The sequence below is a fragment of the Diadema antillarum genome, unplaced genomic scaffold (genome assembly GCF_040938485.1).
Source record: "Diadema antillarum isolate AM-2024a unplaced genomic scaffold, OU_Dant_1.0 seq00000599_RagTag, whole genome shotgun sequence".
In the NCBI taxonomy this organism is placed as follows: Eukaryota; Metazoa; Echinodermata; class Echinoidea; order Diadematoida; family Diadematidae; genus Diadema; species Diadema antillarum.
The window spans coordinates 401,920-418,930 of NW_027271529.1; the positions used below are offsets into that span (position 1 = coordinate 401,920).

A 17,011-nucleotide genomic window follows, 5' to 3' on the forward strand; every position below is an offset into this window, starting at 1 on the left:
AAAACTGGACTCGATCTATAGGTTGCATTTTATTATTCCTAAAATTCATTTTTGGAATGTATTTGTTAATCCAGTGTTTAAATGAGGTTCGTTGATTATTCCAGAGGTTCGTAATTCCAAAAATGAGAAGTAACTTTTTTTTCGACTTAACACTGAAGTATTTTAAAGGGATGGTACAGTATTGGTGGAGATGAGAATTGGGCCTTTAACTTTTTGCGAGATACCAAGAAAACACTTATGAAATATTACAGAGCATACCATTTTAAGAGGAATTCAAAGTCTATTTGATGAAACTCGGGTTTGGAATGACTGAAACATCCAAAAACAAAGTAAAACAAAGCGATCGTAATAAAAGGTGGGTCCCACACTTTATTAGAATCGCTCTGTTTTGGATATCTCAGCCATTTCAAAACCAATTTTTATCAAATAAATGTTGAATTCCTCATGGAATTACATGATCTTTCATATTTCATAAGAGGTTTCTCATTATCTCACCAAAAAAAATGTTAGAAACTTGAAATTAGGTCTCAACCAAAACTATACGATCCCTTTAAGGGTTAGATCATTCTTCTTCATTCCTTCTGAAGGATTAAAGGCGAGTACTCTTGTGATGTCCTATGAAACCGATTAGTTTCGTAAACTTCTTCTCTCTCTCTCTCTCTCTCTTTATTTTCTTCATTATAGTTTTATTTAATTGAATTACTCTCTAAAAAAAAATTGCGTGAAAATATTCACTCTTAAAGGAGTGAATACAAAAAAGAGTGAAATTAGAGTGAAATTGGAGTGAATTTTGAGTGAAAATGTTCATTTTCACTCGTTTTAGAGTGACGTCAGGGATCACTCCCAAATCTTCGAGTGATCCCTGAGGTCACTCCAAAATGAGTGAAAGCGAAAATTTTCACTCAAAATTCACTCCAATTTCACTCTAATTTCACTCTTTTTTTTGTATTCACTCCTTTAAGAGTGAATATTTTCACTCGATTTTTTTTTAGAGAGTATTACAAATTGCTATGGTGTTCTCATCAATCGAGAGGGACACAAAAGAAAGCAAACAAATTGAGAAATATCCATAATTTTTATAAATGGATCCCCGATTCTCCTTTGGATTTTACTCAATGCTTCGTTCACCTTTCCGCATTCATAAAATCGCACGCATGTCAGTTTGCGTCTCGATGTAAATCGGGTGATGTTCGTTATGCCGATAGTTTTGGTTATGACCCGAATATGAAATAAGGTTCATTACTCCGAAGCTCGCTATTTCGAAACATACAAATTCCGTATACCTAGATACTCCTTAACCCGAAGATGAAAAATGATTCGCTGATCCAACATTTGTGGCGTTATTCCAAAGGTTCGTCAATCCGAAAATGAAAAGAAGGTGCGTATTTGAACCTTCGGAACGAACGATAATGTAGGCCTATATTTCATTTTCGAAATTACGAAAAGTTCCCCTTTAAGTTTTGTTCAGTCCATCTGAAACGTGTTGAAACAGATTGAGGTGAAATGTTTGTGACGACAACTCTTTTTAAAGGGGAATGAAACCCCAAAATACATGTGAATTGAGTGTGAATGATTCAGAAATATTAGTAGAACACATAAGTGTGAAGCTTGAAGTTTGAGGAAGATAGGGCGATCCATTCAAAAGTTATGAATTTGTCGAGTTTTGGTACTTCAATCGCTGGGTGAGAAGACTAAAACGATTCCTGACGTCACTATAACAACGATATAAAGAAAAATATAAAGAGAATTCCTCAAAGTTTCGGTTTTCATAAAAGAAAAGTACACATTCTTTTCACTTATTACTGACACATGTTGAGGGTAGTACAATTTCCCCTGCGTTCTGGAAGAGGTAAGCCATGTGCTCCTTCATTATGCTAGAAAAGTGAAAATAAGTTGAAGGGATTTAAACAACATTTTCTTGCATGTTGAATTCTCTTTGCCTTTTTCATATATCATTGTCCAATATGTTTTCGATCCATTCTTTCATTTGCGGAGCTCTTTAGACATGACTAAATCGAAGGGCAATGGTACTTTATTAATCATAATTATCCAAACAAATACTCATACTGAGTCTGTAATATATTGTCTTTTCTGTTTTTCCGGAAATCTAAATTGGTCACGCAATCTGTTCTTTCGGTCATTCTTGTTGTATTGCTTTCACTTCATACCTCTTTTTTCTTTCTTTCTTTCTTTCTTTCTTTCTTTCTTTCTTTCTTTCTTTCTACGTTTTCTTGTCCTGTTTGTCTTCTCTTCTGCTTCTGTTGTGGAAACTAATGTCCTTATTGTTATTACAAGTATTATGTTTACCATTATTGTTATTATCATTGTTGTCATATCATTCGCAACGCATTTATCATTATTACCGTTATCATCATTATCATTGCATCTGTCGCCATGTAGCAATTGTCATAAGCTTCTATCAAAGGCATTATTCTCGCTACGTTATTTTTTTGTTGGTTTTGAACTGGAAGGTTTACCACTGTTTACCCTCAATCGACTCTGATGCCGTTCGCAAAGAGAAGAGCAAAGCGAATGACGGGCAGGCATTCGTCTCATTGTTATGCAGCCACGTGGTTTGGTCTGGGGATCTTGAATCGGAAGGTCTTAGTGTCAAATCCATGCTATGCTATTTACAACGGTAGCACATGACACATACAATGTATCTAGGCGATTTTAGAGTGACTTCTGTTCTTTCGTGGTAATAGAATACCTCTTATATAGCTTTATCTGCTCAGAATCAAATCAAAATCAAGAATTCAGATTGATGCTCTCCAGATTTACCTTCCGATCTGTTCTTGAAGTCACCTCTGCAACATAAAATCAGAGCTGCAATGTAAAGTATTTCTTCTGCTATCTGAGGCATTTCGTGTATTTCTTGTTCTTCTTTTTGAATTTCGTTGAGTTGGAGAGCCGATCACGCTGGATTTACACCTTAACAAAGACAGGGGTGAAAGCGAAGCCGATAGGAATGGCTTACCCAGAGTTCCTCGCGAGCGGGACTATCGGCGGAGGGCCGGTAGTGGACACATTTCAACGCGAAAGGGGGCTTGGGAATTGAACTGGAGCGTGCTATCCGCCTAATCCCACTTCGAGGACGCCGTAGACAAAGCGAAGCGAGAGGAAGAAAACTTCAGTCTAAAAGTTTGTTTACTATTTGGCGGCTAACTTCAGTGCCAAAAGACGGGGAGGAAAACGGAAGGACGCGCACGGCCTGTCGGGAATTGGCGCAATTTCGTATATAATGCCCATAAAGGATAAGGAGGAAAAAGGTGGAGACATCAGAAAGAAAGAGAGATGAAGTAACAGAGAGTATGGGGATGGGGATAAGCAGAGCGCATGCGTCGCGGGATATAGGTTGAAGGGGAGGTTACGGAGGTTTTCACTGCAAGAACTGTGAAGAATATAATTTCAGGCTGATGCAACAACTAGTTTAATAAAACAAATAAAAAACTAATAGTATAGGAAAATTCTCCATTGTATGATGTGTTGTAAATAACAACGTATTGTTGTGTGATTTCCAGTCGCGAAGCTCCCATGAGAAAACATCCGAAGACTACTTGTTTCACGACAGTCTTTTCGTATCGGCTCTTACCAGCTCGCATGTCATTCTTTAGAAGTGTCCACAAAGACGCGAGCGTCATCGTCTATCTCCTTTTTAAGTCTATATCCTTTTAAGTACACGTAAATTTCAGTTATGGTACAATGTACAGATTGTATGCCTTATTGTGCTCGAAAAAAAGGCTGCATTTCATTTGTAATATACGTTCAATGCAGAAAATTTTGAATGAATTAAATTGAATTGAAATGAATTGAAGACGTTAAACGGTGCACGTGCGCATTTCAAATGGCTAGTGAATATTAGAAATAAAAGCCACGCAATAACCCCCAGTAAGTCATTCTAACATGGAATGGATATAACTAAAATTAACCAAGCTCACTCTACTGTTGATAGGGAGGGTATCGATAAACCTTGTCGGTGCTCGATGATCTCGTGTGCGTGACGTATAGCTCTTGGTGGAGGATGCGGTGCTCGACGCCGGAAGCGCGAGACGGGTTTTATCGTTCATTGACGTGTCGGAACCAATCGGCACAGCCTTTGAACCTGGTCGTGACTCACCGAGTCTTGTCTACATAAGGACTTGGAGTGATTGAAAGCAATGGAAATTACAGAGGGAAAATGGGAGCAGAAAAAGCAGCTAATTGCAAGGGGGGGGGGGGGGACAACAAGGGTAGACTATGTGTTTCGATGTTGATGGCATGAGAATTTTATGGAGTAAACGCTGGAAAAGTCAATAGTGATTGTACAATAACACACGGGCAATCAGGAACATTCAGTGAAGTGGAAGAACGTCAGTACTTCACACGATTCAATTATTGACAAAGTTGCAGACGATGTGTAGACTGTTAAATATCTGTACTGTATTATAGACATATATAATTGTGTGTAGCCTTCGTGCACCACCCTTTCCTCGCAGCGGATACGTGTCAGTACCGGTAAGTCATCTTATTATTCATCACAGAAAGCGGTCAACATGTCCAGAATGTACCAAAACACTCTTTTTATCGGCGACCCGCTCATTACCTCGTAAGATAACAGCAAAATACCTTCTGATTGTATCCCAGCGAATGGGTGAGTTTATTGGGTCCGCTCAGTGCTAAGAAACTGCGCAGTCCCACCCACGCTCGGACGCGCTGCAACAATGCGCCACTTGGCGTTCAATAGCATGTCCGTGTGAAAATCAACCCATCGAGAAAGAACGAACGGCCACAGGTCTATCGATTACATAGGGGGAATCCTTTTCTTGAGGGGCCTGAAGCTGTCGCATTCCTGGTCCCGATGAATAGAATTCTATTACTCTCTTATTTAAAAATTTTATTGCCCTCGCTTAACAGTTTCGTTATCCCCCCGCGGAGCATCTTTAACACCGTTAATCGCCTCTAAGCCGCTATTGATAGCTAGTAATCCTTTTCGCTGCCCATTGACGAACCTGTGACTAACGGCGTGAGAATCTGGAAACACTCTCGGGGTGTCAAACCTCCAACTACGACTCTGACGACGGTAGAGATGATAATGAGAATCGGGAACGGTTTCTAACTATTGAAAGCGGATTATTCTCTTTGAGCTCCGATGGAGTCATCATAACTTGGAAGAGTGAACCCTCTGACTCACCTTGACTCTTAGGGTTCATCTTCTTCTTCATCATCATCTTTTTCCTTCTCCTTCACCTCCTATCTCTCTCTCCTTTTACCACTCCATGTCCTGCTAGAGGTCATGCCACTCCCCCTGCAAAAGTTTCTGTTTTTGTTAATAGTTTTATTTTCCAGAGATGATCTTATGGACGTCTCTTGTCCATTTGTGCATGTCTGTGATTCTCCAATTCAGTATGCATTTATCTAAAATGACAACCTATGAAAATGTCCTTTAGAAAAAAAAAGAGAGATGCATATTATGTTCATGATTGTCTTCAATGAATACAATTCCCCTGTCGCCGTTCAAAATTATTCAAGCTTATTGGTAGAGATTGTATTGATAACAATTTGACTATCATAACATCTACCTTTTCCGCGTTCAGTTTCAGCTTGATTTCATGTCTGCATTTTCAATGAAAATCATATATGAATGATTATCAACGGTACATGTATTTTTAACGAAAATTACACAAAAATATAATGGCCACGATAATCTGAAATATTTGAACATATATAATGAAATCAAAGCAGTAATCGATACACTTATGTCCAGTTTGAGAGAAAGGAAAAAATGCAGGCCGAGTCTGCCATCTTAAGCAGGTGCTTCATGCTGATGACAATCTCAGAAAAAAAAAATGGAAAAATACACAGAATACAACGGGCAATTTGTAACAATGTAATAATAAGCCTTAATATATCGGTGATACCATCTATCATCACTAGCGATTTAACTAAGAAACTCTGAAAATCTGTATCTCCGTTGGTAATCTATTTCCCGATTTCTGTGATTCAGAAATATAATTATTCCTTCTCGATGTGCCCTTGTATGGTAAACGACCGGGTAAATGGAAAAGAGAGACAAGACGAATGTATTGCACAAAACAGAGCAACCCATTTTCACATTCTATAGTACTGTAAAACCAGATTGTTTCGCGTGAATGAAACTTTCGAGAATTTATAGCACTAAGTCTGTTAATCAAACCATTTTGTGTGCTTTGTGTGTCGATTGACTCAAAAAAACACAAAGGGCTGTATACACTCTCCATAGTCCCTGGTACAGAAAGTGTTATACCCTTAGTGTACATCAAGCGATCGAGGCACGCAATAACTCTGACATAGAATGGTATCTCACAGGCAAGGAAACTTTTCCTCTACAATTTTTCTTCTTCTTTATCACCATTAATCTCTCTTTATTATGTTCTTCCTGTTACCGTGGTGTTCGATAATAAAATGTTATCTCCCTCGCAATGTCTCCTCTCATAGGTTGCCGTGAGACCGCCTTCATTTACTCGATAACGAGCGCGGCGGTGACCCACTCACTGGCGAGGTCGTGCAGCGAGGGGACGATCGAATCCTGCACCTGCGACTACAAGTACCGGGGCGAGAGCGGGAGCGACTGGGAGTGGGGCGGGTGCAGCGACAACGTCGTGTTCGGACAACGCATCGGCAAGAAGTTCGTCGACTCCGGCGAGAAGGGACACGACTTGAGACATACGATGAATCTGCACAATAACGACGCCGGGAGGCGGGTAAGAACGCTCAAACCAAATACAAGCACTCACCGAGAAATGCAATGACATTGTGCATGCACAAAGACATGCAATGACATAGTGCATGCACAAAGACATTTCATCTGTTTATCTGATACGTATCTATCTATCTATCTATCTATTTATGAGCTATTTATCTATAAAGAGAGAGAGAGAGAGAGAGACAGAGACGGACAAACAGAAAGACAGACAGACAGACAGAGACAGAGGAAACACACACCTAGAAATAACATCCTGCAATAACATTGAGCTTACGAGGATTATATAACGAAATATATGATTATCTAGCTATCTATCTATCTATCTATCTACCTATCTATCTATGATATAGATTTATACTACATAATTTTATCAACATAATAGAGATAGAAAGAAAACAGATGTGTATGTTATGTTAGTGAAAGCGTGATCACGATAAAAGCTGGTATTCAGGACATCGAATTATTTCACCGGTTCTTCTCTGGGAAAAGTGTTATGAAAAGAACTACAAAAAGGTCAAATATCGGCCGAGTTTTGATATCTTCTCGCGGAAAGAGGAATTTCACGCATTCAAAACGCAAGGTCACTCAGTTTTGCTTGATTCAACGCCCCCCCGCCCCCCCCCCCCCATCCTACTAAGAAGTTTGTGTGTTTTTCTCCATGTCTTCAGTTTTTCCTCTCGATGCGATTTGGGTTTCCTTAAGATGGGGGATGGCGATTAAACGAGCAACGATCAAAGGAGAAGTAATTTAGAAGTTGAAGGCATAAACATTTCTGCAGAACGACATACAAAAGACGGTTCATCTCGCTTAACAATGTTTACCGAACCAGCATAGAGAGAATCTCGCCCATCCCTGCCGCGCGAATGGGGAAGCTTTTGATGCCGTGGCGGTCCTAAAACTCGCGCCTTTTCATTCCAAGCGGCTTGAAGTGATCGTAAAACCCTTGTGAAGTCTGTCGATTTGCCGCCACCTCATGCCTCCTCTCCACTCCTTCTCGACTTACCTGCTTTCCTTCCCCTCCTTTTCGATGATCTCATTCTACCTACACCCTTTCTCTTCTTTCATCAAATCTTCATCGTTCGTTTCTCCCCCCCCCCCCCCCTCCCCCTCCCCCGTCACTTCCATTTACTCAAACTACCATTAATCATTTCTGTTCCGGTTAAATCTTGTTTACCCCCAGTTTTAAAATTCGTCACTTTAAAGAGAACAAATGTAAGCTTTCTCCCGCCTATAATTCTGCGCAGTTTGGGCAAAGGTCTGTGCATCTTCAAGACCGAAATCTGTTTCTTTTCTCTGCCTCATTCGCAGACAAGCCTCCCCTCCACGTCTTTACCTGTCCGATTCTCGAACTTCCCCCGTCTTCTCCTAATTCTATCTCCCTATGTAGCATTATTTCTTTCCCTTTACATTGTCATTAGGCCTATGTATTTTCTACACCCCCAGCACCACACCCCTTGAATCATTGCCCTTGGGTCCGCCCATTCTTCACATTTTAACATGCATATTGTTACACATGCTATAAGATTGAAACCTGGGTACAAGGTTTTCCGTCTTACCCAATCCGGCCTGTGCATCTTCACATAGCTTTAGTTTGCAATGCATTCTTGGATGTGTGACATGGAGAAAATACACAGTTAATGTATCAAGTGACACCTAGCTATAACAGTACAGTCTAAAAGTTCTTATTCAATGTTGGTCTTCTTGTCCTCTGGCTGCAAAAGAAGTATGAATAAATCCATACCAATCATGTCAACCCCCCCCCCCCCCCGAAAAAAAAAAATGAGCTGGTAATGGCAAGGAGTGAGAGTGCTGGCTAATAAGTTTATTCATTACGTCAACGTTACAATCATTGTACACAACATAGACAATCTTCTTTCATGTCAAGGAAAGGTTATCTTCATAATTTTCACGTTTTGATTATACATGTAGCTAATATCACAGCGCAGTCATAGACACAATGTAATACTGATTTATACTCACATACATGTATTCCGATTCCTCTAAACTTATTCATGATAATGATAACGATACAGTTTATAACAATGTCATAAACTGATAATGACAATATGGCAATAAAAGTACCAATAGTAGTAAGAGTAACAGTTTCATTAATAATGATTACAATAATAATATCAATGATCACAATGACAGCGTATTTCTCTGCAAAACTGGTGTTAGGTTGTTCAAGCTGAGTTTGAAAACGTCAATTTCTGAATGAGAACAGCAAGAGACAAAACAAAGTATTTGCTGGAGTTGAGTTTAATCACTTCAACTTTCATATTTTCAAAGCAAGAGCCATTGGATTTCACATATTGCTCGTGATTAACAGTGATTTCGTACAGGATTCGAAAATGCGAACTGCAAATTGAGAGAAACTCGAAGTCGGGTGATTTAAACCTAAGTGTAAATCAAATTGTCCTGTAGAATTATAAGTTTCCTTGTCCTTGGGTCCGTTTCATGAAGTCATGTCATCACATAAAAGTCTTTACACAAGAATGGCCAAAGTCGCTTATATCAGGGAGGTGAGAGACCTCCCTGCTTATATGTAGCTATATGAGACTTTCAAATCCATTTCATGAAGTCTCTCTTAAGTGTGTACTATTAGAGAAAAGTTTTTCCTTCGACTTTCATGAAACGGACCCCTGGTATGTCACGATGAATGGTGAACCTTTGGCAAGGGTAAACCGGTAATGAATATTCATAGATGTTGTTTTTATTTTTGTTATCTTCCAGACTGTCTCCAGCGAGATGAGGAGAGAATGCAAGTGTCATGGGATGTCAGGGAGCTGTACGGTGAAAACCTGCTGGATGCGTCTACCAACTTTTAGGGTGGTCGGGAACCTCATCAAAGACCGTTTCGACGGGGCCTCCCGCGTCACCATGCGGAACGACGGCAACCCGAGCGACAGCGAGAACGAGTCCAGCTTTGTGCCTTACAACCCGTCCCACAAGCAGCCGGGTGAAAGAGACCTGGTGTACTTCGAAAGCTCGCCGGATTTCTGCGAGAGAAACGCCAAGTTTGGCACGCCCGGCACGAGGGGGCGGGAGTGCAACGCCACGTCCCTGGGGGTGGACGGGTGTGATTTAATGTGTTGCCAAAGGGGGTCGGACTCCACCGAGATCAAGGTGAAAGAAAGGTGTAGCTGCACATTTCACTGGTGCTGTAAGGTGAAGTGCGAAGAGTGCACGTCCTATAGAACTGTACATAGATGTTTGTAGTCAAGAAAAACTTGGATCCATGATGGATCAGAGACAGAAACCTAGGTGTGTAGCGAAATTTCGTGTTCGTGAGTCCCTTTGAACCGTGGAGACGGAGTTCCGGATGCACGTCGTGCTATCGGGAGCGGTGCCATGGCAAAATGTTGCTTTTATAACATCATCGAGCATGATGCACGATGGAGAGATAGTAATACCGACTGTCGACTGAGCGCTCTTGGTGTCATCTCGGAGTCTTGCAGAACACCAGGACTGACTGAAACGAATACTTTACGCCTTTGATATATGAAGGAGAGCCGCTTGGCTTGTCATACTCCACACGTTGCGTTCGTGCAGTTGCATCCTTGTGTTCTATGTGCTAGCTAACAGAAGGCTTCCGCGTTGAACGAAGAAGGAGCTCCCAAAAAGATCGGTCGAATCGTCGCCTGCGCTAGGACTAAATTCATTTTACACCATAGTTTGCAGTTTTTGCTGAATCAAGAAATCTTTGCACATTTTGCGTAAAGAGGTTTTTTGCATGGCAATGTATTTAAATCGCTATTATTTATGAAATTATTGATAAGTGATTTGAAATGCTTCCATGTTCATGCTAGTGACGTCCGTAGAAAGCAAAAGTATTGAAAAAAGACGCTAAATATTACAGAAAACGTAGTGCTTGTAACACGTTGATATATGTTTGTGAGTACCACAGTACTAATATGAGTGATGTCATTTTTCTATGATCGCAGAAAGGCTAAGATTTTAGTTCTAACTAATTTAAAAGTATAATAGACACGACAGATTGAAACTCTGTGGTATAATACGTAAACTGCTATCATTATCATTGCGATTGTGAATTGCTAATTTAAAGTCTATTTGATCTAATTTGATCTGCGGCGATCACTGCTCGCAGAAGACCTGTTCATACTTGAGGATAGAAGGCCCTATTCACACGGCATCCATAGACCTGTTCCTCACCAGTTGTTTCTGATTTATAATTCATTAGAACGAGCAAAAACCTCCAAAATAAGCCATCTAAGTTGTTAGTGATACCTTCAAATGTTAACACCAATAGTTAACTGAAGGCTGAAACACATTTTCAACTGTATTCGGGTTTCAAAAGGAAACAAAGTGTTCGCACATCTTCAAAAGCATGCGTATGATACTGATTTGATCTTGAAAGCGACTATGATGCCACTGATAAATTTGCCTTGAGTGGAAGTATTCATTCAAGATGTATTCATTGTTATCAAACAACTTTATACTTTTGTTTTCATGCCATCTTCATTCAGTATTAAAATGTTATAGAGAAATAACCGATATGTTGGGCATTATACGACTTTATTTGCTTTTGACAAATTGTTGTCAAACTTTATAGCTGCATTATCAATGATAGTGCAAGAGAGAACGACGACAAGAGAATGTGAAGATATTGCTTTTATTTTCTTTAATTCATCGCGTTCACAACGCAGTAGGCCTATCATCAAACAAAATGTTTGCTTTGCTTTTCGTCAATATGCAAGATGAAGAGATTAAGATTAGAGTCTTCTGACATTTTAAAATTCGAAAGATTTCAAGATCTCCGGAAAAGAATGAAAGTCAGGAATATATATATATATATTTTTTAAACTCCGGGTTGTGACTTCATGCTGAATCGGTAATGGTACCGTAAAAATGTCAGCTTTGTTATAATTATTCAAATTTCCCAAATCTAACTACAGCATTTCCAGTAGACTTGTCGCATGACACTACTAGTATACGTTTGTAATCTTACATTCCTACATGAGGCATACAGACGGTATCTATACGTAGTACACCTGTAGTCACAAAGGAATATTCTTTTATTCCTTAGCAGATAAGTGAGTGTGTATTCAGCTTAAAGACTAACTTGATGAATATTGTCCCCATGTGAGTGGCAGAGAGTCATAAGTCAACGATGACAGTGTTCCAATCGAGAGTCTTAATCCATGCAGCGACGGTCATTCCGATTTAGTAATACAATCAAACTTGTCTATAGCGGCCACCCAAGGAAGACGAAAAAAGTGACCGTTGTAGACAGGTGGCCGCTGTAGACAGGGTTGTTAACATGGCTTCTCTCTTTCGGGGGAATTGTGCTCGATGGTCGCATGCGGCAGCTGGCCTCTGTAGACGTTGGTCGCTGTAGACAGGTTTGAATGTGTTAACTATTTGTTGGTATGCCCATCGATCCTTGAACATTTTGTGAAATATGTCTCTCATTTTGCCATATAAAGTTAGGAAGAAATCAATCTATCAATAGATAGAGAGACATATTGATAAATAGATAAACCAACATTGTCATTTTGAACAAAATCTACATATTATTATATCATATCAGTTCTTGACTACAACTGTCCAAAACTTTTCTCTCGACTTCATTCTTCATGAAAAAATACTTCCTCCACTATTTGTTTTTTTTTTGTTGTTGTCATTTCCATGATCACCACCAAGCATACTGTTAGTATGTAGTGCTATTTTCTGTTTGTGTAATTGTCGTTCTGTTATTGGCGTCCTAATTTACTATATCGTACTTATGGCTTTATTCAACTTGAATCTCTTGATGTTGAGCTTGAAAAAATGTGACTGATATAACCCCCCAAACAAGTGCCAAGTAATGCGTAATTTAGTGGTGGGTGAACTATACTTGTATGCAGTTTGATAGTACAAAATTTAAATTACTTAAGTTTAAGTCAGATTTCAAAATTTGTTCTGTCTCTCTCACTCCTCGTATTATTCATAGCATACTCCACCAAGGGATTACTGTAAAGATGATTGATATTTTTGTCAATGTGCAGTTATACATCAGATAAACAGAAATTCTTGCGGCATTGTTTTCTTCTTTTTCCTTACGTTGCAAGCTTTATAAGAAATATTACCCACTGAGATGATAACAGAAGGCTGCTAGGATTGCCTTGTTTTTATTAGTCCAGTTGAAATTATTTTCTTTTTAAATCACTATGTTAATATTTTTTGTTTTTGCAGATCCATCGATGTAATATAGTTTACTATGAGGCTGACTGTTTGTGGAATGTATATTTTCGTAAAGAGTTTTATATTTGTCAGATATGGCGATTTTCCTCCCTTTTTCTGTGGCAGATTTAGTGTACTGATTATTAAAAGGGAAGACAGAATTATCGTACTCGTGCAAGTTTAATGAATCATGTGAAATTTAAGTGCTGACAAAGCTGTAAATATTTGTATGAAAAAAAATACCTTGCCTGGTTGTGAAGCATTAAAATCATATTGGATACGTAATTCCTTTGACTCACAAGATGTTTGATTTGTTTGTTTGAGACTAATGATGGGGAAGATGGTATATCTGATGACAATGGTGATGAAGAAAATGATTCTAATACTGATTGAGATAGAGGGAACGATCAGATATAAATTGCAGACGAAAAAGAGTTCTTCTCGTTATTTTGTTCTAAAAGAAAAAAAAAAGGGGGGGGGGACTTATAGGCTTAGGATGGTAACCAGTATTAAAGGTCCTGCTTACCTTTGGGAGCAGTGATTTAAAAAAATGTTCAATACATCACTTTTGATGCATTTATGTGTAGGTCAGTTGTATCACAAAGCATCCTACCATATGAAATTGTTGCAATAGAGCCTAAAATATAGGGAGATATCACTACTTTCTCATTAAGCCATAACTGTAGACGGTTTAGTCTGGAAACTTTTTTTATTATAACTGTTGTTCACATTTTGTATATTTAACAATACTTAACATCGATTATACCGGTTCAATTTTTTTACATTGGTCGTTTCTATCCCTAACTCACACTTTAGAACTATTTTGAAGCACTAATGCTGGGTTTTTGTGTCATCTGCAAATGGTAAATTAGGGACAGTATATAGAAAGAATGGATACGTATATGGTAATATCTAGTTGGTAAGACCATTCGTCATCCCTCCTAGGTTCAAGACAAAATGATAGTTCTAAAGGTTTTGCATAACCCTAAACGTGATTCGGGTTCATGTCCAGGTTCAATGACATTTATTTCCAGCAAATAATATACATGCAACAAGTCACTAGTAACTCGTGACAACTTCATATCAAAATTGAACTTTGAATATCTTCAGGGGACTTTGTCCCATGAAGATACAAATTTTTAACACTGCAAACTTTTTAGCACTTTTAATACAATAATTTCCTGACAGCTTCATGCATCTTCTACTTTTATTTTAGAATCAAGAGGAATAGATAAAGGCATTGCAAAAAACTATTGTGCAATTATGACATGAAAGTGGAAGGAAATTTATACGAAAGATGATTGTTTTTTTATTCGTCCATCTGCAACCTCTGTGTTATAGTGAAGAGCATCTTTCAACATGGCAATTAATACCCGCTCTCTGGATGTGGATTTTTTAAAGTACCTCATCCAAGTGCATACCTGAAGTGCCAAAGACTTAACTCCCTGATCACCAAAAGGATTCTAGCGACATTCATCGTCTTGGCCTACAGCTCTTATCTCTCTTTGCAGTCTTCTGCGGCCCTTCGCACCCCGGACCTGGCCCGACGCCAATCGGGCAGCGCTCCGGTGACTCACCGCGAGAGAGTTAAGGAGGCGGCACTAAGACGCAGACACTAAGAAAATAATAGCTGGCGGGGAATAGAGGGGTCGTGCAATTAAAAGAAAGAGAAAAGAACATTAAGACGCCCTGGCAAAAGTCTAGAACTTGACCCCCAAAGTGCACCCTCGTGCCTATTGCTAATTGGATGACGAGTTGAACAACTTGGGAAGTTGTCCAGTCAGTTTAATAGGGGATTATGTTCCTTGCGGTTCAGTCGACAGATGTATGGTGGCCAGTCACTTACGTCTTTCTTTCAGAAAATTAATTTTAATCTATGACAAGTATGAGATGAAGAGTGCTGGTTTTCATCAGCATAAATCGTGATTCGATACTTTCTTTTGCACGTTTCATGCGTGTTACTATTCCGGTCGTCAAAAAAAAAAGCTTAATTAGATTAAAAAAAAATGTGTCTAATATAAATTCACCAAGATGACCCCAGTCGCAGATGCTCACTGGGTTTATGATGAACGACAAATACATTCTGGTTTTCACATCGCTCCTAACTTAATGAAGCAGATGTATTGAATTTTACTTACTGTAGTAGGTTATTTGAATAGAAAGTTATGGCTATTGCTTTATCAAAACTTTAAGTAAAAATGCCTTGGAGAGAACCCCTATTTCATTTCTTTTTCCTTAAAAAGAAGAAGGAGAAGGAGAATGTCAAATGCACGCATTTCACCTACTAGTATAAAATGACACAAATCCCCGTGGAACGCTCCGTTTGCCAGGTGCGCAAGGAAAATCTGCTGATAGCTGGCGCTGTTCACCCTTTAAAGAGCGGCTCTGCAAGACCAGTGCCTTTTATCTTTTCTTTTTTTTAATCAAAACTTGAAAATTGATTATAAGTTGTGATAAAGTAGTGTCCATTGTCTCTACCTCAGTTTATTAATATTTCAGAGTGTAGGTCCCGTTGATGGGGTCGTTTTAATCGTTTGTACATACACAAAGTACTAGATTATATAGTTTTTAATGACTTAGAGCAACCTCTTTAGTGTTAGAAAGTGATATCGCTGAAAATCCTGCCCTTGAGTTTATCACTTCATCACCAGCTATTCAACTGTTCAATGCACTGTGCGTGTTAGAGACATAATCATACAACTTGTCCTAGGATTCTCACTCAGAATTTTAAAAGTTTCTAGGGACATTGTATCTCAATGTGCTTCCACTGCTCGATCGCTTTGACCCAAAAAATGTCACCTGATTTTTCCATTTCCTCCTTTTTAAAGAGGGGTAGGTGGTGGGGTGGGGGAATAAATTAAGTTTAAGATGATAAAGATCTCAGCCAAAGTCCGAATCACGAAAATTATCTTACAGTTTGTAACACGAGTGGTTAACAATTTTATTTCATTACTGAAAAAAAAGAAGAGGTTTGAAGCCCATGCAAGAACAAGAACAAAACGAAACAAACAAATTCAAGTGATGGCCTGAAAATAAGGATCTTCGAGTTATTCGGCAGACAGACAGATATACAGATACGAAGGCTGAAAACTTTGTCATTGGAGGCAGAAGGGCATAACAATATTCTGATTATTCTGCTTGTGCTAGTCAAGCTTGGAAATTAGCACCGTGTTTTTGCTTTCATCGTTGTTGCCTTCGTCTCTACAACACAAGAACACTTGACATTATGCATAGTTCATCCTAAAATATTCAAATAGCACGTCAAGCATGCACACTTTTTTCAGTTATTACCTTTGCGTTATTCCACTACTCATTCGTCTTTTTATGACTGCAATAACCTCAGAAAATCTGATCATATTTTACCTTACAATCCTAATGGCAGTCCGTAACAAGGTGTAATGATTCTCATTTGTGGCTGAGTGCAAGCTTCACCGAGGAACCTCACAGCAATACTGTCGATCACGTGCAGACGACTGTACTAACTTTAGAAGAAGAAATAAAGGAAGAAGAACAAGAAGAGAAGGTAACAGTACAGTGACGTTCTTGTGTTATATAATGTGGGTGTAAGTATGGTGGTATCTCATTATTTTTGTCAGTACAGTCGTACTGTAGCAATGAGATATGCACTGTTTCAGCGAATTTGTGATTGTTTCGTCTGAAATTATAAAGTTTGTGTCTCTGACATGTCCTTTCACAACTTCACCGCCTTTGCTCCACACCGCCCCCTTTGTTTCAAAGGCGCAGACACTTCATCTGGAAACAATACTATACAAGGCTGGCGCCCCCACGTGGCAAATATTGTACCTTGTAGATTGCTTCCAACTTTCATGCATTTGAATAATTCCCCACAGACACACGTGTTAAAGATTAAACATGATGTAAAGTACGCATAAGACTCATGAAGTCTGTGCTTGAAAGCGAAGTTAATCAAGTCTTGTATCACTATATTTGCAAATTGTCCTTCATCAACTCGACACAAGAATTCATTAATTTGAATTGTTTCATTACGTCAGTTCTAAAGATTACGGGCGGGGGGGGGGGGGGTTCTGACAAACTCTGCTTAGAGGCTTTAAAGGAAGACTACTACTGTTCCTCCACTTCAAAAAC

At 39.1% G+C, this 17,011-nt stretch overlaps 1 protein-coding gene across 1 annotated transcript in view; it reads left to right on the forward strand.

Annotated features, from left to right (window-relative positions):
• LOC139735815 (protein Wnt-1) overlaps positions 1-9,940 on the forward strand; it is a 58,676-nt gene extending 48,736 nt beyond the window's left edge. The window contains exons 3-4 of the mRNA XM_071646564.1: positions 6,454-6,719; positions 9,455-9,940. Of these exons, the coding sequence (XP_071502665.1) occupies positions 6,454-6,719; positions 9,455-9,940 (752 nt within the window). The remainder of the gene's footprint in view (positions 1-6,453; positions 6,720-9,454) is intronic.
• The last annotated feature ends 7,071 nt before the right edge of the window (positions 9,941-17,011 follow it).